Below are 21,800 nucleotides of genomic sequence, written 5' to 3'. Positions count from 1 at the left end.
CCAACATCCCGCCGACCGGCCTCGAGCGATCGGCGGACGGCCGGTTGCCGGTTTGTTTTTATTGAGTAGTTACTCTCGCGAAAAAGAAGGAAACGAATGTAACTAAACGCTTCGCAAAAGTACCCCGAGGGTTCTTTAGATCCCATCAATCGCGATCTGTCCGTTTTCATGTGCCGATACGTTCATATCTCCCTTTCTCTAGCTTCCATCAATCGTCCGTTCAAATCGCGCGATCGACTTAATGCGGCAGTTTAAAATATCGTTTCCGGCGCATATTTTTATTTCGATGACACTCTTCGTGACGCTGCTGCGCTCTGCCATATTTATGATAAATTTAACGGCGAATTTTACGATTACATTTCTCGATCTCGGTTGTTACCGAATGGGGAAGAACTTGACGAGAGTCAAGATGAGAGAACGTCGCTCCATTGTTTTCGACTTCCGTTGCCGTTTCGAGTGATCGGAGAGTCGCTGAGTGTGCGCCATCATGGGAGGGGGGGGAGGGGGGGATCGTTCGCAATTAATACGTCTCCGTCGTGTATGGGGCTCCACCCTCCAAAATCGAGCCGAGTTGCCGCGATGCCATCCTCCGCGGCGGCGCCGCGTCTACCGAAAAAGAGCCGGGTAGAATCGAGGGAAGGACGAAATTTCGTAAATCGAGTTGGCCTTCCCCTGGAGGGTGTCAGTGCGTCTGTCCACCATATTGATCGTGGAGGCGGCAGATACCCTGCTCACCTCTACGTGCATGTATATATGTGTACATGGGAGCATACGTATGTATATATGTATATATATAAATATATATGTGTATGTAAAGGAAGAGCTGTACATATATTGTACATATATATCTTTTCTTTTTACACATGTATAAAAGTGTATGTATACATACATACATACATACATACACATAAATATATATATATATATATATATATATATATATATATATATATATATATATATGTATATGTATGTATGTATGTGTATGTATGTATGTGTATGTATGTATGTTACAGGACGGCTTTAGTTAGGGGTGGTTTTCACCCGAGAGTAGAGCGGGGGGAGGGGAAACGAGTGAAGGGTGCTGACGCTGGCACGAGGGTGGGCGAGAGGCGGCTTTGCTGGCGTTGGATGATGGAGAGAGGGTCAGGAGAGTAACGGGCACCGGGGAAAGGGGGGGAGGGTGGTGGTGCAGAGGGTGGGCGGGCAAGGAGGGAGATGAGGGATTCTGGTGGCGTTGGAGCCGACACTCGCGGGTGCCGCCGTTACCATGGCTACCACCACCCTCGCTGTGAACAAGCCCTCCACGTCATATTGGCATAGTATATTCCCCGCACCATAAAGCCAAATAATCTACCGAGTGATCCAATCTGAGAGACTCCCTGTCTAACTCACGCCCGGTTAGCTGCACTTTTGTTCGCAGATATTGAACATTCGCACGCTGATTGTGACATGTTTCTGCTTTTACGCTGTGTTCAATAGCGGCGATGATGATATCGGATAAAAGACGGCTTTTCTCCCGAGTTGGCCTAACGAAATTAATCACCAGTCGAAATAACGCTGGAATATTGTTAAATAAGTGATTGTTAAGGACCGCTTTAGATATAAGTGCGGAAGACAAAATTATAAATTGAAAATAAATATTGTTGCAGTCTTTATATTGAGAATAATTATTCATAAATCAATTTTAAATCTTAAAAAATATAAATACTCCAAAAAATTGATATCAGAATGGAACCTTGGAAAATGGCAGCGACATGATTATATCAAAGTCAATATGCGATTAGTGCATGAAAGAAAATATTGCAACATAGGAAAGAAAAAATTAAGATTTAGTATGTAAGAATCAATATTCTATATTATTCATTTTTAATATTTCTTTCGAAATTTTTGATTTATATATAATCTCGAACTGAATAAATAAATAAATAAATAAATATATAAATCATTTAATTATTCATCTTTTCAATGCGCATAAGTTTTATCAAATTTTTAGCGCAATGATCCGTTGAGTGAATTTAACTGATTGGCGGCATTATGCTTGCACATGACATTCCACGTGCTATAAGCTCGAGCGTGAACCACGGCATGATTCATTTGAGCAGACTCGCGTAGCTTCCATTTTCCAAACGGGTGGCATTTGTACTCCAGGCTATTCTCTAATTGCTACTTGATCATCGACGAGTTACAAGTCGTTCGGTGGCTGCCAGTTCGCATCCGGGTTTGCGAGTGAGAAACAATAAATTGCATTCACAGCGTGAGATCTGTTCCGCGGGCCACGAACCGAACTTACTTTGATCACTATCTATCTGAAATCGGAATGCTTTGTTCGCGGTTGCACGTGTCTGCTCCAGGATATTGCTACTTGATAGTTGCGTTCGACGGCCGACCGTGCATTTTGCAGGGCGAGAATCAGCGATTCGGAAGTCAAAATACAGTATGGGGAAAAAGTTTAGACAAGTCGCAAACAAAAATGGAGATGGTATTGTCGCATGGCGTTCGCATCTGCTGACTTGATTCACGAAAATTGATAATTCAAGCATCATCGTGACAAATTTCCATGAAATTAATATTATAATAATATCGCGTCATTTTTTTATTTACAGGATGTTTTATTTTAGCTATATCTTTTTTATAACGATGAGAGAGTGGTTTATGCTTTTAACGGAGCATTTTTAATTGAAACACAGATATAGAATATCGATGCATTCGTAATTATAAATAATAAAATTATCGCGTATATAATTATGTCATTTCGAGGTTGCAACGTTACGGTTAGGGCATATTACGTCAATCTTATGCATTATTGCATACAGTTGCTTATGAATTATGAAATTAATTAATTTCACATTCTGCGCTACGTCGCATCGTGCTGATACAAAGCCACAATTGGATGCTGCGTGTGATCTCGCGTATGTATCGGTTCTGGAAAATGTCATTTTTAAATTGTACTGTTAAAATTGTTATTGCTACTCGCGCGCGACGCGCCTTGTAAAACGTAAACGTGCAATAAATGAAATTTATCAGGCAACGACCAAATGTAATTAATTTAATAGAGTGAGAAAGGCAATACAGAACGAAAAATTATTGCAACAATCTTTAACCAGAAATATAATCTGTTTCTGCTAAATATGTGTTTCTAACGTATTTCGATATTCAATCGAATATATCTACGGAAAAGGGTATCGTTTCACTGGCGAATCCATGAGCGGCGAAACGAAGTTTCAATAACCCAGTTTCGATTTTCAAATAATCCTCCCCGAATCTAAGCCGCGTCTCCTATCGCTTGAAAAATCTATTCGCTCTATCATAAAATTCGATAGGTTTTACAATAAATTAATTTCTTTCAAGTTAATCGTAATTATAAATTTTGAAAGGATTTTAATTTCATAATTTATAATGATGGAGAAAAAAAGGAATCTCTTATCTTTCTTTAATCATTACCATTAAAGATCATTTTCGTTCTAAATTATCTATTGGAGTGATTAGAGAAAATAGACGAGCTTATATATAAAGAGATAGGAAATAAGAATTAAAAAAAAAACGACGGAAAATCGTTATAAGAATAGGAAAAAAAAACTACTCCGACTGTCCCATTTCATTCTCTGCGAAACAAGACGATGGTTCAGTCAGGGACAATAATCTCTGCACGGTCTCGCGCAAAACTTCGTCGCTGGGATATCTAGTCGGTGGCGCGAATCGTTTTCTCGCTGCTTCACCCACGGCCGGAGGGCGGTTGGCGGCTGGATGGCGCGCGGGGGATGTGGGGGATGTGGGGGATGGCCGGCTAAGCGAGGCTCATTTTGTCGGCGGCAGATATGGCGCGGCCCGCCGCCACCCCCGACGCCCCGGCCGCCTTCCACAGCCGCTCATCCGGTGACGTGGAGGGCGCGGTGGAGGTGACGGGAAGGGAGGAGGGATAGATGGTTGAATCGGGGGTGGAATGGCTGGCTGGCGACATTATTAGACGCCCCCGGTGAGTCAGTGAACGAGCGCGATGGTGAGGGCGGGGGTGGATGACGGCGATGTTGGTGCTGTGGGGTTGGATGGAGGATAATGAGGAAAAAAGACGGTGTACAAGATGTTGCAACGAGATATCGCGCGGTCGCTGCCGTTCCGCGCCGCGTAAAAAGGCACCTGCTTGCGCGAAGAAAGACACAATTTTCGCGTGCGTCTACTTCCGCCGGAATATTAACTCGCCTTGCGGCGGAAAAAAGGATGCCAGGGATAGCGAAGCGTCATCGTTGAAAAGATTTAACCATCGAAAAATTAAACGATATTCTCGAGAATTATCACAAACTAAAGTAAAAAGAAAAGAACATCTATATATAATGAATATATTTATATTAAACACTTTAATCTAAAAAGAAATTCGAGTTTTGATTTCGATATAGTCACACATATGCAACCATAAGATATTTATATGTAAAAATAAAACATAATAGATATATAGAAATACATATAGAAACACATATAATAGATAAATAGAAATACATTTATAATATATTTGAGGCTATATCGGAATTATTAAAAAATATATATTAAAATTATCTTAATCGATGCGTTGAATAGACTGTTATATTCAATTCAATAGACTGTATCTCTTCGATATTTGACGATTTTCCTAGCTGTTCTCTTGCACTCAACTAGGAAATAAGGTGACTGACATCAACTGGATTTCATCGACTACTCGATAGTGATGTCTGCGGGAAGTGAGCAACCCTCGAGCGCGCCAGCGGAGTTCTTATTCCCGAAATTAAACGGCGGCGGTTCATCCCCCCAGCTTCAGCCGGAGCTTTTATTTGATTCGCGATGCGACAGCCAAGATAGCCGGCGCGGCGCCGAGCGTGGTGCTTATCCGAGCTCCCTCGTGTTCGCGGATGCGGTCTGAAAGCTTTTTCGCCGCATAGTAGGTGGAGGAGGAAGAGGGATGAGGTGGAAGAGAGACGGTGGCGGCGGAACGCGGGGGCGAGCAGGCGGGTGATGTTCCATCATGGGGAATGAAAATCAGGGACCCCCTCGGGGCTCGGAATTAAAATGGCTGTCACACGCAGCCGGGGGTTGTGCTCTTCCTGCGGAAAACCTCGGCGAGAGGAAGAGGAGGAAGAGGAGGAGAAGGCATGAAAGGTACCCATCCCCTTGCCGTCGTTTGCCACCCTTTAACCACCCTCCTCCTACTTCCCCGACATTTTTTTGTTACCTTATTCTCTCTTTCCCGCCGGTTGGCATGTCTTTCTCTCTTTTTAATCTGTTTCTGCTCTTATCGGGCGCTTCTCTCGCTCATTTTCAAGACGACCTGTCCGTCGTTTGATCGACACCGATATTCGATCGCTCGCGGTAGTAGCTATCAGCGGTGAATAGAACGGTTATATCCGGCCCTGTTAATTATTACGAGATCCCAGAATTAAGTAGATACGCTGTGAAAATTCGGGAAGAACAACTTGAGATGGAAAAAGTAATATATTATTAATAATTTATAAAATGTAATTCTTAAAAAATGTTTCTGGAAATATATTCAGGAATCTTTGATGCGAAACATTTTTTTTCATACTTATTACGGCAGAAATATGAGACATAATTATCAAAAATAATATGATAATATGATTAAAAAAGATAATGTAATTCTTGAAAAAAATGAAATAACGATATACACTCATTTTTCCATGGTAAATAATTAAATTAAGTAAAATAAATAAATGTCTCATATTTTAATTGTCTGCAAAATTCTCTTATCTCTTTAGAAGGGAACACCCGGTATAATGTCGTGTTTTCGTTGTAACTAGTTTCTGCGTCGTCGAACCAATCTTGCCAAGGGTGCGTAGCTTCTCTATACTGCTCCCTCTGGTACGCCCCACCCTCCCGTTGGCCCCCGAGGGGATCGAAATTAAAATGACAATGAGGGCAGATCCGAAGGGTGGCTAAAAATGCGTACCCTTGCCATCGTCCAATCAGCAACGGATCCGACGACGCCATCGCGAACCTTCCCCCTTCTGTCGTTTTCTTTTTTTCCTTCCTGCGGCCTTTCGCGTCCGGAGAAACGCCACGAAATGAAAGCGCTTAAAGCGCGATGATTCTTCAGCGAAATCTCCAACCCCTTCCGTCTCTCTTATTCGCAGTTACTGGGGGAAGTTTTCGAGCAATTAGTCGAAATCGAAATCGGCACGATTTGTGTCAGTTTATGTGATGGTTCTTATCGTCGATAATGATAGAGATGATATTTGTGCGCGAAACGAACGTTTTAATAAAATCGATTAATATTTAAATTTTACACGGCTTATATATCACGTGAAATGAATTTAAATGGAAACTCACATTATTTATTCTTGTAATATGCTAAATTAAACTTATTGGTCGTTTAAGGAATATATTTCTAGTGAATATATTTCCATGGTTGATATAGATTTAAAAGAAATGATTTGTGATTCTAATATTCTTTTAATTACTTTACAGAACTTAAATAATGCGAGTTTTACAGAGCTTAAATAATACGTTGTAAATAATACGAAATATATGTAAAATTTTAAAATTGCTAAAAATGCGAAAGATACATTGAAAAATGTATAATCATATTCGGAAATGTACAAATATTTTTCAATCGTGTAATGAAAATACAACGACAGCGTGACGATTATACCTGTAACTATTGGCTTCTCACCTGGCGTGTTATTTCTATGAATATAAAAAATGTGATTCGTATTCGCATGAAATGCTAATTTCGAAACTGGGATTTTTCATGGTTTTCTACAAATATTTCGATAAAAAATGACACTCCGCGTCTGTAAAATTTTTCAATTACACATTTCTCAGTGTGATTATTCCATTTGGACTTATTTAAAAATGTTTTGAAATTATATTTTACCACACACATGGTGTGGTAAGATACCAAATCTAAATAAGATTCTCTTAGAATCTTATTGTCTTTCTCTCTTCATCGCGCCGACACGATGAAAGATGCAGGCGTAAGAAAAAAAAAGCGTCCGCAAGTGACGGAAGGAAGAGGGTGGAAAGTTCTGATACAGAACTAAGAGAACGAAAACGATATCTCGTCGGCACGTGCACGCGGTTAAAAAGGTTCACGAGATTTTGCCGCGCGTTTCGTCGGCCGCGGCCCGGTAAAAGCGGAACCGGCTGTCACGATACGGATCTGACCAATCATAAAGGCCGCTCATACACATATAACAGCCACTTTATTCATCCATCCAGGCCTGCCTAACGGACAAAGGCGGAAATTAGTCAGGTTCGTTATGCTTATTAATTGACTGACATTTCCGTCATATTATTGTACGATGAATCGAGAGCTACTCTCTCGCAAGGCCCTCGAAAAACAGGCTGCCCTCCTTTACGCGCACGGTTATTGCTACAGGACGTTTCATTGATGGCAAAAGTCAACAATGTGAAAAAAAGACGTGTCAATGCTTCCATAGGTAGATTTAGAACTAAAATTTAAAATTATATGATAAGATTGTATATATAACATGTATAATATTCTTGAGATTTAGTAGATAACTATATATGTTTAATATCTATTTCTAATTTTCTCTGTAAAAATCACTATTCGTTATATTTTGCTTTAAAAATAATTCGGATTTATATACAACGTAAAAATGGCGGAAATAAAAAGGAATGACCGAAGTTTAAGGCATAATTAGCCGTCTTTGCACAAAATGAATCTCAAAAAAAAAAATCGTACATTTGAATTGATTAATTATAATATTTCTGTAAATGATGATTTCTGTGATATTCCTGGAAATTTATAAAAAAAAATGATATTTAGAATATTGTAAAGAACATGTAACAGCATTCAAAAGCTTTAATTTTAAAGAAATCTGGGAAATAAGTTTGTCGATCAAATACGAATACGAGACGATGCGATTATGCGATGTTCCGCGATAATTACATATATAGATATTAATTACTAGTTTAGCGTAGTGTTTTTATTAACGGCAGTGCGGTTGAAGAAAGAAATGAGAATACAAAGCGACGAAAAAACGACGGAAAGGTACGAGCAGGATGAATAAGAGAAAATGAAGCGCAGACGAAACGCAAGATGCGACCTGAGTGAATCGTAGAAAAATTGCACGCAAATGAGAAGTTTTTCATATAACGTATGTTAACGTATAAAAGGCTCAAAAAGATATGACGTTACATACGGTATCTATTTTCTTGCATGCTCAAAGAGAAAGCATTCACGTACGAAAATCTCTTTTTCATATGCGTGGCAAACTGTTATTACGTCTAAATATTCTTTATTTATATCGTTAACTTGCAACAAATATTTAAAATGTATTTCAAATTTCATTGTTATTATTTTTAATTAATGGAGAATTATTTACGATGTAGGAAGACTTTCTTTCTTTCTCTATCTCTATCTCTCTCTCTAACTGAGAGAGAGATAGAGATAGAGAAAGAAAGAAAGAGAGAGAAAGAGAAAGAGATATATTATGAATTATTGTTTTTCGTTATTGCATGTACAAGATATATTTCCATAACTTTCATACATAACGTTATAATACATATCGTTATTTTTAAAAGTACCGTCCCTTTTGACGATATCTCGTTATCTTGTCCCTGCGAATATGAGGAGTAATCGAAACACGTCGGTACACAATATATGAAGGATTAAAGCAATTATGCGTTCATTCTAATAACGATGTTCACTGTGCGCTATTCTCTCTAAATCCGTTTTCATTAAAACGTTAAACGATCGATCTTCAACTATGCATCCTAACAAATATGAAATTACATTTTGCATATGTATAAATATATAGATATATATTTTTTTGTCTTTTTTACATATATATTTTTATGTACATTTTTCTCTCTTACTAAATGATAAAACATATGCAATTGTCTTATTTCAAATTTTGTTTCTATACATACGATAATTTGCGCAGTATTTCGAGTATCGAAAACTGGGATTCTACGAACGCGCGATGTTGGTTCGCGTATTCATTTTATGCACCCTTCGCGAGAAGTCGGTTGAAAATGGCGAGACCGGTCCTGAAAAGGGTGACGGGCGCACGTGGTGGGGCTCGGGGATTTCTTAATGATGCTGTCTCGTTGCTGAGTCGGCTCACTCTTATATTTATCCTCCGCTAAGGGATGACACACATGAAAGAGGAGGGGGCGTATCGATGTCGACGTGCAGCTGCGCCTTGTATCATACACCTATATTCTTACGCAGGGTGGTAAGTTATATCGGCGAGGGAATAATGCCACGGGGGTGCTGGAACGGTTTCATTACACGGCTTCCCGAGGGATAATATCCCGGGATATCTCTCCGCGGTCGACCCCAACGGGGGTGAAATTCCGTGCCACCGGCCCACCTCGTATGAAAGATGAACCCTCCGTGTGGCGGCCCCATACTGGAGGAGCATCACCCTGAGCAACCCCTTTGGAGGGAGAACGCGTTTGGGGCGAGCAAGAGAGGAAATTGCAGCAACCGACCACACTGGGGCAAGGGATCGCCATGCGGCGACGGAAAATGGCCGATGGCCTCGTGGCGATCGCAAATACGAAGGCGCTGTTTTAATAACGCTACCGGTAACAACGGATTACGCCGTTTCTGACTCTTGCCTATTCTCTCTCGAAACTATAGAAAGAGCGATACGTGGCGAACTCAACAATACGCAACGGACGTGTATATTTCCAGCTCTTTTATTCCTAGATATGAGATTTTTAAAGGTAAAAGATGAGAAATTTGCTGGAAATTCGGTAACAATATGATTCGTCCAAAAATAGCTTTATTTTTACACGAGTCATATTATTTGTTCTTTATCGAAGAAATGTTGAAAACAGTTTCACCGAGAGAGAGGTGATCGACGTTTCACGGAACATATTTTTTTTCTCTTCTTTTTTTATGTCGGCACCCTTTGAAGCTGCTATATAACACACACGAATTCACCTAGCACGGTGCCATTATATCGCTCGCGCACATTGCGATTAGTATTTAATGCGCACATTGTATGAGAAAGGGTCCTTTTCCCGTATCAGATGCGGGGCGGGCCTTAAACTAGTTATTAGACCGCTGACAGGCCCATATAATCCACCTCTCGTGATGTACAGAACGAAAAATATAATGCCTATTAACGAGGATCTTTTCAGCGCGGTCCGGAATTTTTTCTTCGCCTTTTATTTCCTTTTTTCCCGCATCGGTCGCGCGTTGATTCGCGCGCGGTAATTTTCATTTTCTCCCTTTTCGCGTTTTGTTTTAATCTCATGTCGATAGTCACTTAATTGACAGTATAATGGATCAAAAGTCATTTCTTCCGTACGGCTTATCGATATTGATAAATCCAGATAAATCCTTGTTTAGACAGAGTAAAAAATTATAAAGTTAACAATGTATTTATTATTGTTGCACATTTTTATCTTGATGTTTTTTGACTGTATTTAACGCGATTTGGAATTGAAAAATGTATTTATATCAAAAGAAGCTTTTTATTAAAAATTTCTGTCAATTTTTAATGATTAAAAATTTTTTTGTTTCAGAAAAGATCCAGCAGGAGAATAATCAAATGAATGCAGGTGAGTTAAAAATGGAAAAAATATTTCCTTTTTTCTATTTCCGATATTATTCATTGAAAAAAAGTTACTTGTTAAACATTTATCCATTTCACTTGTTACATCTAAAACACGTCGGTTATAGTAACGTGTTTGTTAATGAACATGTTACCAAGTTAGATTGTCGAGAGAAAGATTTCCCTCAGTTTTGCATGGTTTAATGGATACATTGTATCTCGAACGAAACGAAACGTTGCGCGAACGTTCCAGGTGTCTGCCCACATTGTACGTGGCGATATTCGAAAAGAGAGTAAGCGAATATTGTATAATCTGAGCCATTCGAGCGTAAAGACCCCAGCCGCAGTTATTATATTTAATATAGTATCCCGCTCTGCTAACATCTGTCTGTGAAACGGTGTGTTTCTTTATCACGAGCGAGAGAGCATTCTCTAGAACTTTGTAAATAACGATGTGATAAATGTATATTCAGAATCAATATATTTTAAAATTCCATGCTTTCGGACATGTAATGGATAATATTAATATCTTGCAAAATTTTAAACTGACCGTCAAAATCTTATTTTAATTAGCAAAAGTGCTCGCTTATGATTGTGCTTTGCACATAAGATATATATATATATCGTACGTATGTTTTATACTTTCTTTTCCCTCTCTGAGATAATACTTTTCTTTCTTTCAAAGATTTAAGACTAGTTTCTTTGTTTTAAAATGTATTTTATATCGTAAAGAAAAGCACTTTCAATTTTCCGTGCTTTAACTATTAATAAATAATTTTATCATCAATATAATGAATTACAAAAGTGATTTAACGGTGCATCGTAATGCAGCCTATAGTTTTCGGTTCGTTAGCGATCATGCAACCGCACGCGGATTTGCTTCGGTGAAAATTACTGCACATCCTGGTACAATCAACTCATATATTATTTGTAAATTATGGTTAATGATTATTATTATCTTCGATTCAAATGTAACTAATGTTACATTTGCAACACTAATGTGCTGTCCATATTATTCATGAATCGTCGAAATAATATCACCGCGTGCGGCTGGCCTGCAGATCTCAACATGATCAAATGCATCGAACTGACGTTATGATTCAATAATGGAATCATTTACTCTTTGGTTAACGTAATTTTGCAATTGTCACGTTGAATTTTTGCTAATTGCATTTCGATATATTTTTCGAAGAAACAAAATAATATGGATGTGGATGTAATATTATTATCTCTTCCTTTCTCTTTTCTCCGCCTATACAAAATAGATTAAAAGATGATTTAGATTAAAACGAGGCGACTTTGTGTCTTAGATAGAAGGCGTAAAGTATTTTTGCAGCTGGTAAATATTTTGATATTTTCGCTAGGTTTAACGACAAAGAGTTGGCGTTGAAGCGCTCGATAAAATATATTTTCTCTCGACTTCCGTCCATTACGCAACCTGGAAAGACCATCGATGCGACCTATCGGCGGTAACATTACCGACTATGCAGCCTCCGCCACCAAAGCCGCCGCCGTCGTCGCGACCCTATATTGCACCCCGCGAGGGACGCGTCGGGGGTTGCGCGGCAGCGCGGTAGGGTGAGTAATGTCGGGAAATGCAGCTAACGAAGTTTACGAAGATACTTAACGGAATTACGCCCTTGCTCGCAATGGTCCCCGTCGTCGTTCCATCGCTCCCCACGCGCGCGCGTCATATCGCCAACTTCCAAGCGTCCTTTTACACTTTTCCGGCAACAGGGAGGTCGCGTTAATTACCGGCAGAGGCAGGAAGCCGGGGAAACGGTGGCGAGACATCTCGTCCTCGACGCGATGCGTCGTCGACGCACGGCGATGGTTACGAAAGTCGGGTTATGGGGGCGGGTGACGGAGGACGGCGAGGGGGTGCGCGGCAGTGGAGCCAGGAAGGGGTCGGTTTGCGCCGAAGAAGGGTGTTATTGACATGGTGGATGTCGTCGGCCATCTTGGGCCGCAGCAGTCTCCCCGCCGCCGTCACCACCTCCACCACCTCCTCCTCGTTTTCCTCTTCCTCCCGCCGCCACCATTCATCGCATTCACTCTGCTCCCCATCGCGTCCGAAGGACATCCTTGTGTCCCCTTGTGCCGAGTGACATTCGGGCTGCGTACCCAACCTAACCTGCCCGGCGGACGCCCTGGGCCACCCTTTTCGACCAACCCCGGCAACGAGCTGCGAGGGTCCCGGGGGCTGCTTGTCGCCATGGCGACCAAACCCTCGCCCAACCCCCTCAACCAAACGCCGATTTCCTATCCCTCGGAACTTTGCTACCCTCTTCCGCCACCCCTTCCTCGTCGCGCGCGTCGTTTGCGCTGCCGTTCTCGTCGCCAAAGAGAGAGTCTTTCGATATCCTCGCTCGCCTCTCTTTGACAGCTCTACGATCCTCGTCTCTTTCTCATCATACTTGTTTTGTCTCCTTACCTTGCTTCTCTCCCTATCATTTTTCCTTCTCCTTCTCTCTTCATCTTCTTCGTCGGATAGCTAATGTCAATTCTTATTTTTTTAGAATTTGTGTTATGCCTTTTACTCTCTTTCATTATATAATTCACTTTTAATAATAATTTATATTTTCCATGGGAAGATGAGGATTTCGTGCTGTTTCTTCTCCTTAATATTTTTCGATTTTATTCTTCATATTTTTACTTGTTACGTCATAGGTTTTACTATTTCTTGTTTTTCTCGATTTTATATTGTTTTAATAATTGTAATTATATTTATCTTTAAATGAAGAAAATCATCATCTGTGTTCTTATGACGTTAACTTATAAAATTTCTATCTTCTCTAATAAGCATAAAATAAAAATATAATAAAAAATTATGTTATAATAAATTATGTAATGAAATGTAATCTTATCCATACTTATCATGTATCTTATCCATACTTTCCAAAGGATTTTAATATTTCGAAAATACCATTCTTTATCTTCATTGAAATTTTTACTTCATGAAATTTTTACGAAGCTATTTTTAGTAATTTTAAAAATCTTAGTTTTGAATCACGCTATATATAATATATATATATATTCTGAGCTAGCACAATTTATCTATATTTATGTAATATCAACCGATAAAAATCTGGCATCGATTATTGATAATCGATGTATAATATATGTGATAGAAAGTTTATAATTTTCCTATGTTAATTAAAAAAAACGGTATGGTGTTTCATAGGTGTTTTATATATTCTGCTTAAAATGGGAGTTGCGGTTTCGATATTACACAAATTTAATGGCCCGCGTCGAAAAATCGCAAAAAATGTCGGGCGGTATTTAGGGTTGGTTAGATCGGTGTGGCGGCTATTAATACCGCTAATTATATCGAAGAGTCGATCTGTCGGAGATTCTGCCCGCGTTCTTCCTTTTGTCCGGAGATCCTTTATCAAACATTCTCGAAGACACAAAGTTGCTCCCTCGTCCCACGAAATTGGCGGATATTAGGAAGGACTTCGCCCCAAGCTTTTGTCCCGTTCGGCCACAAAGTTTCTCGAAGCACCACAATCCCGACCAATTAGCGACGATTTCCTAAAATCAAACCGTAACCGCGAGCTAATTGGCACTTGACATTCAACCCACTCTCTCCTCGCGAGAAACTCTTAAATCTTAATCATCGATGACAAATACTCGAATTAATATGTAATTAGTATGTCTCAATTAAAGGAGTCCTTGGCCTCTGAGAAGGTTTTCGATGGGTACTTTGAGTTTTATTTCATCATTGTAGAAATCGTGATACAAGAACGATTTTTAATTTTATCTACGGCCCTAATTACAATACAAACGTGTTTGCAAATTTAGCGAAACTTTTTATTTAAATGATATCGATTATATCAGAAAAGTATCTTTTCCTTAGATAAAAGCAATAAGTTTAATAAATATAATATCAAAAGAATATATTTACAAAGAGAACTCTTGTACAGGAATTTGTAGCATCTTAACTATCGCCGATTATGTATCCATACACAAAATACTCGATATTAGGAGCAAAGTCTCGACATTTCGATAGCGTCGAGGTATCTTGAGCATTCTTAGGTCCCGAGATATAACAGAGCGTTCGAATGAACTCGGTGACTCGAACCATGCAGCTGCATTGCGGCAAAACAGTAGACGCTTGTCATCGGAGACGACGATCCGTGGGCGACATATCGGAATGTAATTCCGCAAATGCGCAACGTGGTTCCATTCATTGGCCAGTCGCCGCGACCAGCTGCGGCTTTAAAATAGCGCTCACGGGGACGAACGTGGGTGATCGCCGAATGACAACGATTCGATTAATTAATGCCGGTGGAAGTGCCATGCATCGGCCTCGTGCGACGATAGGACCGGAAGTGCGTGTCGGGCGAAAAAAAAGGAGGAATCGCGGTCTTTATGTACGCGGATCAACTGTTTATTCAGCATGTAGTGAAAACGAGAGAAAGAGGAGAAAGAAATAGAACGAGAGAGAGTGCACCGGGTCGGCGGGGGGAGGAGAAGAACCTGACGGGGGGGCGGGGGAGGAAGGAGGGAATGCAACAGCAAGCGTGAGTGATCGACGTGAAACGAGTTCATTCATGCTTGGATGTTGTAATTCTGAATGGACGTGGAATGGATCGAAGTTGTGCGATTAGATTAGGACCACGTGGACTTATTTGATATTTTTTATTTAGATGAAGATACGAGTAATTTTATTTTGACGGTTGATACACAAATTACTTTTGTTGTAAAATAACTCGTCTCTGTTTTATATCACACATTTAACTGAAAGTAATCCTGCGATTCTTGGCTCTTCAACAATATTGAATATTGAATATATAATTTTTGTAATGCAGATGATGTAATCGCGAAGTTATATTTAAAATTTTAAATTTAATAACCTTTTTCATGCTTTAACGATTAAGCTCGTACAATGCTATTTCGGATTAAACTGAATCCAGCGTCATTCAATGATTCGCGTCAAAATCCAGGCTTGTTGGCAAGGTTAAAAGGGCGCCTCTCTGTCTCTCAAGGGTGCGATAACTTTCAGCGCCGACTGTATCGCTGGATGATATCCCCCGGGGGTTTTCTCCCCTTGGGTGTTGGGGTGTGTTTCGTTGCCTGGCAACGACACCCTCGAAGTCCGCGCTCTGATTGGCCCCGTCTCGCTTTTCCTGTCTTAGCCTCTCTTCTCACCCCGTCGCCAATCAGGCCCCCTTGCTCATACTACCGTATCCACCCTATACCCTCACCGATGGAAACCATCGTCCTCGGGGCGAAATGCACACACGAGCGCGCGCGTGCAAAAAAAAGAAAAGAAAAGAAAAAACACTCTGCTACGCGTCCACACGAACGCGAGGAATTAGAGGTAATTCGGTGCAATGGTGCAATGGTGCAACATTGATATATGTAACGATACATATTAGTATTTGCATACAACTGTACGTGACGAAACGTTATAATATTAATTCAAATAGATAATATGATGGAGATTTATATCTTTTGTTATTTTCATACATAATGCATCATTATACGAAAAAAATGTTAAACTTTTAAGCTTGCGATCGTTTTATCAAATTTCCTTTTACAGATAATTTTCCCTAATAATAATAATAATAATCTAATAGGAAGTAAAAGAAGGCTAGGAACCAAAGACACAGGTAATGATGCGTGATAGTAATAATATATTATGATGGGAAAACTTTGTAAAGTTGTTCACTTATATACAATAAGAAACGCAAAAATATATGTTTAAAATGCGACAACGTTTCGACCCTGCTCTGGGTCCTTTTCAAAGTTAAATAAGAAAAGACATAATATTATTTAAACCAACTGACTGAATAATAAGAGAAAGAAGTTAATGTAATAAAATAAAAAGAAATTAAAAAGAAACGGTAGGGTCGCACAATTGTATCGTAGACACATGTTTCATAAAACGTTGACAAAAATCTGATATCGCACAAAAAGCGATTCTTTTATTATTCAGTTAGTTGGTTTAAATAATATTATGTTGTTTCTTATTTGACTTTGAAAAGGACCCAGAGCAAGGTCGAAACGTCGTCGACAGCACATCTTTAAAACATATATTTTTACGTTTCTTATTGTATGTAAATGAACAACTTTACAAAGTTTTTCCATCATAATATATTATTACTATCACGCACCATTACTTGCGTCTTTGGTTCCTAGCCTTCTCTTTTACTTCTTATTAGATTTGTATCATTTGAACCATTTTTACATGTTAAAAATTGTTTTTACTTTTTTAATAATAATAATAATAATAATTTATTGTTATTATCATGATGATGATGATCATCATCATCTATATATTTTTCTAATGAAAAGAAGTATAAATGAAAAAAGTTAGGAATATATATATTTATATATATTTTCGATGCTATATGGAGGAACATTTTTGATGATAAAATTAAGTTCATAGAATAAATATCCGGAATCTTATTTGCCATAGATTCATTCTGTAAATCCGATTACGAATAAACAGCCATTTCATCGCGGCTCTCGATGTCATTGAGAGTCATTTCTATTTTTACGACTTCGTAAATTGTACGAAAGGATTAAAAGCGATTCTACTGGCTTCCTTTTCAATACCTTCTTCGAGTAGCTGGCTTGTTGTCGAAGCTGCGCAGCGCTCTGCGAGAGGATTAAACCTTCCTATTGATCCCGTTCAATGGATTCATGCCCTTTCACGTGCCAGCGTTCGTAATGTTTTGACATTCTTTGCGCTCGTCCCTTCGTATCTTGCTTCCTTCTTCCATGTTAGAAATATACCTTTATATCTTTAATTTGATAACGAATAATAAAATCATTTTCCTGACATAATACAGACAAAATCATTTATTTTAAGAATATATATATATATATATATATCATAATTTCGCATATTGAAAAATTTTTATAAATATAATAAGTTAATAATTGTATGTATAATTAATTAATATTTGTACTTTTAATAGAGAGTTCGTGCTGCGGCAGTGAGGAGGATTGTTTAGACGACAATTTCTTCTTAAACTCATCACAATACTTCGACGAAGAATGGTGTGATAAAGTTCTGCGCAAAGCCAAGTAAGTGTATCAAATATGGATACATTTTATTTGTACAAGGATAAATAGTCTAATTCATTATTCGTTTACTGTAGAGCGCAGAAAGTGCCAAAAATATATTACGGAACGCGAACGCACAAGCAAATCCAGCAAGTAGTGAGAGAATTAAAAAAGACTGTGTACAGGGATAAAAGGTAAAAAAATTGCGAAAAGTATTGCCTTAAAAAAATAAAATGGATGTACAATGAATGAGTTTCCAGGATGACTATATTGAGCAGCCGACAATACACGTGCATTCAAAGGAGCAATAAGGACAAGAACGAATTGTGTAAAGAGCTACTCGATCCATTAAAGGTTTCTATATATTATATCGTCTTCTCGCATGCGCAGTTAAAGATTAAATAATTATATAACGGGATGTATTTTGTTCTTTGCGCATAGTCTACAAAATGCCCATATTATAATGACCAAAGTAAAAAACGAATGGCGGTATTTAATGAACTAAAAAAACCTTGGGATATAGAAGATTTGTTTTCATTTGGCAAAGATATTGGTATCTGTCCATATTTTGGCGCGAGATCTTTGATGGACCAGGCAGAAATCATTTTTTGTCCTTACAACTATATCGTGGATCCACATATTCGCGAGAGCGTAAGTACATAATTATCAATCAAGTAGTAATCAATTATCAATCAGGAAGTAGAAAGTATTCCAGAGAAAAATAATTGTAGAATAAAGTAAAATGCTTTTTTTATTGTTACATTAAATCTTTTTATCTTAAAAGTGCACAGAATGCTTTCGCTATTTTCGGTACTATATTAAACATGACATATAACAAATAAAATAATTAAAACATGCAGATGCAGATTAATTTGAAAGGCGATATTGTAATCCTTGACGAAGCTCATAATATTGAGGATACTTGTCGAGAGGCTGCCAGTGTGAATTTCAGAAGTGATGAACTTAGGATTGCTGCCGAGGATTGCACACATTGGGGTCGCAAATATTGTAATCGCAATCGTGATCGCGATATTTACACCATCATTGAGACGTATCTCACTGACATTGCAAAATTCCTGGAAACTATTGATGTTAAACCAAATGTGAGCGTATATATTTATTATTAATTATACATTGCGTTTATATATTAATTTTATGTATCATTAAATTTTTCATCATATTCAGATGTTAATCAATTCATATTAATTTTTATAAATAATTATAATCGATACTTTTACCTATCGTAATAAAATATATATCTTTCAGGCTAACAATGAGATGGTCAGTAATTGTTGGCTTGGTGCCGAATTTCTGATGTTACTTGACATGAATAATATCGGAAGTTCAAAATTTTCCGCTTTTCATGATGCTAGCAAGATGGCTATTCAACATTATGAAGAAATGAAACAAGAAACTCGTCCTGATAAAATAGTTCAAGCTATTTCGCAAGATACTAAGAGAATTTTAGAGGACTTATGTTTCGCTATACAGATGCTCACATCTGATACTTTTGTCAATGATTATAGAGTATGTGTTATAGAAAGTATGGAACCTTCTAAGAAAATTGTAAGTCCGTATATATGAACAGTTTTGTCATTATAATCTATATATTACATGCCCATATAATATTATAGTATTATATAATGATTATTTTACAGATACCTGAAAACACCTGGATTTCGACGAAAAAAAATTTCGAATTTCCGTTTTCGAAGAATAAACCATTACGAATTATGAAACTGTTATGTATGAATCCTGCTGTAGTTTTCGCACCTTTGGCCCGCATCGTTCGCTCTGTGATAGTTGCTTCGGGTACTCTTACGCCGATTACGTCGTTCCAAAGCGAACTTGGCACGAAATTCCCGCATGTAGTCAATCCTGATCACATTATATCAAAGGAGCAAGTGTACGTGAGATGTATTCCACGTGGGCCGAATGGAAAAACCTTGATGGCTAACTTCGGAAACGTAAATTCTTGGAATTTTCAGGTAAAATAAAAATTGTTTCTCTTTTCATTTAAACATTTATTATGTTGAAATCCAATTCGTAATATTTTTTAATGTAACAGGACGAACTCGGTAGTCTGATTCTTCAAGTATGTGACGCAATGCCATATGGTGTGCTATGTTTCTTCTCATCTTACATTACAATGAATAAATTACACGATAGATGGAGGAATACCGGCACATGGAGCAAACTCGAGGAATTGAAAAAAATTTTTGTGGAACCGAGAAATAACTCGAATCTGCCCACGATGATGGAAGAATATTGCAACGTAATCAGGGAATCGTCGTCTAAATCCTTTCGTGTGGCATCCGGAGCTATTTTTTTCGCAGTTTACAGGGGGAAAGTGGCGGAAGGAATCGATTTTAGCGATAATGAGGCTCGATGCGTACTAGCGGTAAATAATATTCTTTTCCTAATATTTCATACTGATTTTATTTACATGTCTACGCATATATTTGCATACATATCCAATATAAACATTTGGGATACTCTTTATTAGGTCGGCATACCATATAGAAATAAAAACGAGGTATCTATGAAAATGAACTATAATGATTCGAACAAGTCCAAAGGTTTCTTGCCTGGTTCAGAATGGTATACTGTAGATGCATTTAGAGCATTAAATCAAGCATTAGGCCGTTGTATTAGACATAAAAATGATTGGGGTGCTGTGTTACTGGTTGATGAAAGGTACGTATTAGACAAAGTATGTATAAAATTTGAGTAAAGTAGAAATAAATTTCTTATTAAGATAATTTATATGTAGATTCCAGAACCGACATAAAATTAACTATTTACCAAAGTGGATTAAAACAAAAGTAAGTTAGTCTACTACAAAGATATTATTAATAAACTATTATTAACTATATTTATATATATTGCAAAATTTATATTGTAGTGGATGTATGATGGAAATTACGATCTTCAAACAGAACTTGAAGATTTTGTAGCAATACAAGTTGCACGTGAAAGGGGAGAAAATGTGTAACAGCTGTATAGAAGATTAACATTTTTTTTTAAAGATGTAAAGAAATCTTCATATGCTTAAGATTAAAAATATTTTAATTAAGAATGATTTAACAAAAACAGTAGTTTATATATGTGATTAAATGTCCTAATATAGTTGTTGTTTTTTTTTTAATATTATTTGTTAATTGTGTCCCTCTTTTCAATCATTCTTAATTGTTTCTTTTTCATTCTTTTTATTTTTACAGGATTTTTAATCTGAAAATGACAATAAAATAAGAGTTATAAAATATATAAAATTATATGTTACAGTTTGTAAACAATAATATTTCTACTTACAACTTGTACAATTTCGCTCTTCTTTCGATTTTCCTCTGCTCTCTTTAAATTTTCTCTTCTCCGTTGCTTCTTAGCTTCTTTTTCTGCTTGTTTTTGTGCCTTGATTTCTCTTGATATTTCCTTAACACGTTTCAAATCTTCTCTCAACTTTTGTTTTTTAGCTAGTGATAATCGGATTCCACGCGTTTTAATTATCGAAGAAAATCTACAAATAAGTATATTACTGTCACTTGTATATTTTGTTTTGTTAAATAATTTACATGTTAAGAATATAATTTTTAATGAAAATTTAACAAATACAAATTGAACAATGCAACAAGTTATACTATTTAAGAAGGATTTGAGGAATATGTTAATTTTGATTTATATATATTTTATTTATATAAAATTTTTTAATCAGATTTATGTATAACTTACCTTGTTTTTTCTTCTTTCCATATCCTACCAGATTTTGGTTTACCTCTCGGAATATGAGGTTTCTCACGTCTTTCAACACTGGATGAGGATTCTGATACATCTTTATTCTCCGCTGGCGCAGCGTTTTTGTTTAATACATCTTCCATACGTGTTATTTTCTCTCCACTCTCCATCGTTCAAAAATATTAAAACGTACAGCTAAATTATGTGTGTTCTTCCGTATAAACAATTTTTATAGGTTATTTTTGTCACATGGCATCATCACAGCCAGAGAAGCCAAGCGGAGAATAATCGAAGTAGAATCGAGATTGCCATTGACAGCCTGCATTACCGAAGCAAGATTTGTTGATGAGATAAGAAATGGAAATATTTAAATGAATTATTTATCTTTATTTAAAAAGAACTTTTTTTTCATTTTTATTCTGTATTTATTATCTTTGAATTTTGTTTACTTTTCGAGTAGCTTTGTATATACGTATCGACAGACGTAAACTTTAGCTTTTACCATATGGTATGCTGACGTAAAAGTCA

At 37.6% G+C, this 21,800-nt stretch overlaps 2 protein-coding genes across 2 annotated transcripts in view; one reads left to right on the top strand and one right to left on the bottom strand.

The window, feature by feature from the left end:
- The window catches only part of LOC145969205 (Fanconi anemia group J protein), a 43,629-nt gene extending 22,766 nt beyond the window's left edge, over nt 1-20,863 (top strand). The window contains exons 5-16 of the mRNA XM_083095128.1: nt 10,492-10,527; nt 17,453-17,561; nt 17,636-17,734; nt 17,801-17,894; nt 17,982-18,191; nt 18,401-18,643; nt 18,807-19,106; nt 19,199-19,528; nt 19,609-19,941; nt 20,047-20,237; nt 20,314-20,365; nt 20,446-20,863. Of these exons, the coding sequence (XP_082951254.1) occupies nt 10,492-10,527; nt 17,453-17,561; nt 17,636-17,734; nt 17,801-17,894; nt 17,982-18,191; nt 18,401-18,643; nt 18,807-19,106; nt 19,199-19,528; nt 19,609-19,941; nt 20,047-20,237; nt 20,314-20,365; nt 20,446-20,535 (2,087 nt within the window). The 3' untranslated portion in view covers nt 20,536-20,863. The remainder of the gene's footprint in view (nt 1-10,491; nt 10,528-17,452; nt 17,562-17,635; nt 17,735-17,800; nt 17,895-17,981; nt 18,192-18,400; nt 18,644-18,806; nt 19,107-19,198; nt 19,529-19,608; nt 19,942-20,046; nt 20,238-20,313; nt 20,366-20,445) is intronic.
- LOC145969209 (coiled-coil domain-containing protein 86) lies at nt 20,080-21,530 on the bottom strand. The gene is made up of 3 exons (XM_083095131.1): nt 21,270-21,530; nt 20,853-21,057; nt 20,080-20,771 (listed from the first exon to the last, which is right to left on the bottom strand). Exons 1-3 carry the CDS (start codon nt 21,440-21,442, stop codon nt 20,691-20,693), a joined length of 459 nt encoding a protein of 152 aa, XP_082951257.1. The 5' UTR covers nt 21,443-21,530; the 3' UTR covers nt 20,080-20,690.
- Between the last annotated feature and the right edge of the window lie 270 nt (nt 21,531-21,800).

Source organism: Camponotus vicinus, unplaced genomic scaffold (assembly GCF_025532165.1).
Source record: "Camponotus vicinus isolate PSW18456_S1 unplaced genomic scaffold, iyCamVici1.0 SCAF_3, whole genome shotgun sequence".
Lineage (NCBI taxonomy): Eukaryota > Metazoa > Arthropoda > Insecta > Hymenoptera > Formicidae > Camponotus > Camponotus vicinus.
Note: the sequence above shows the minus strand (reverse complement) of the source record. Positions and strands in the feature narration are given on the sequence as shown.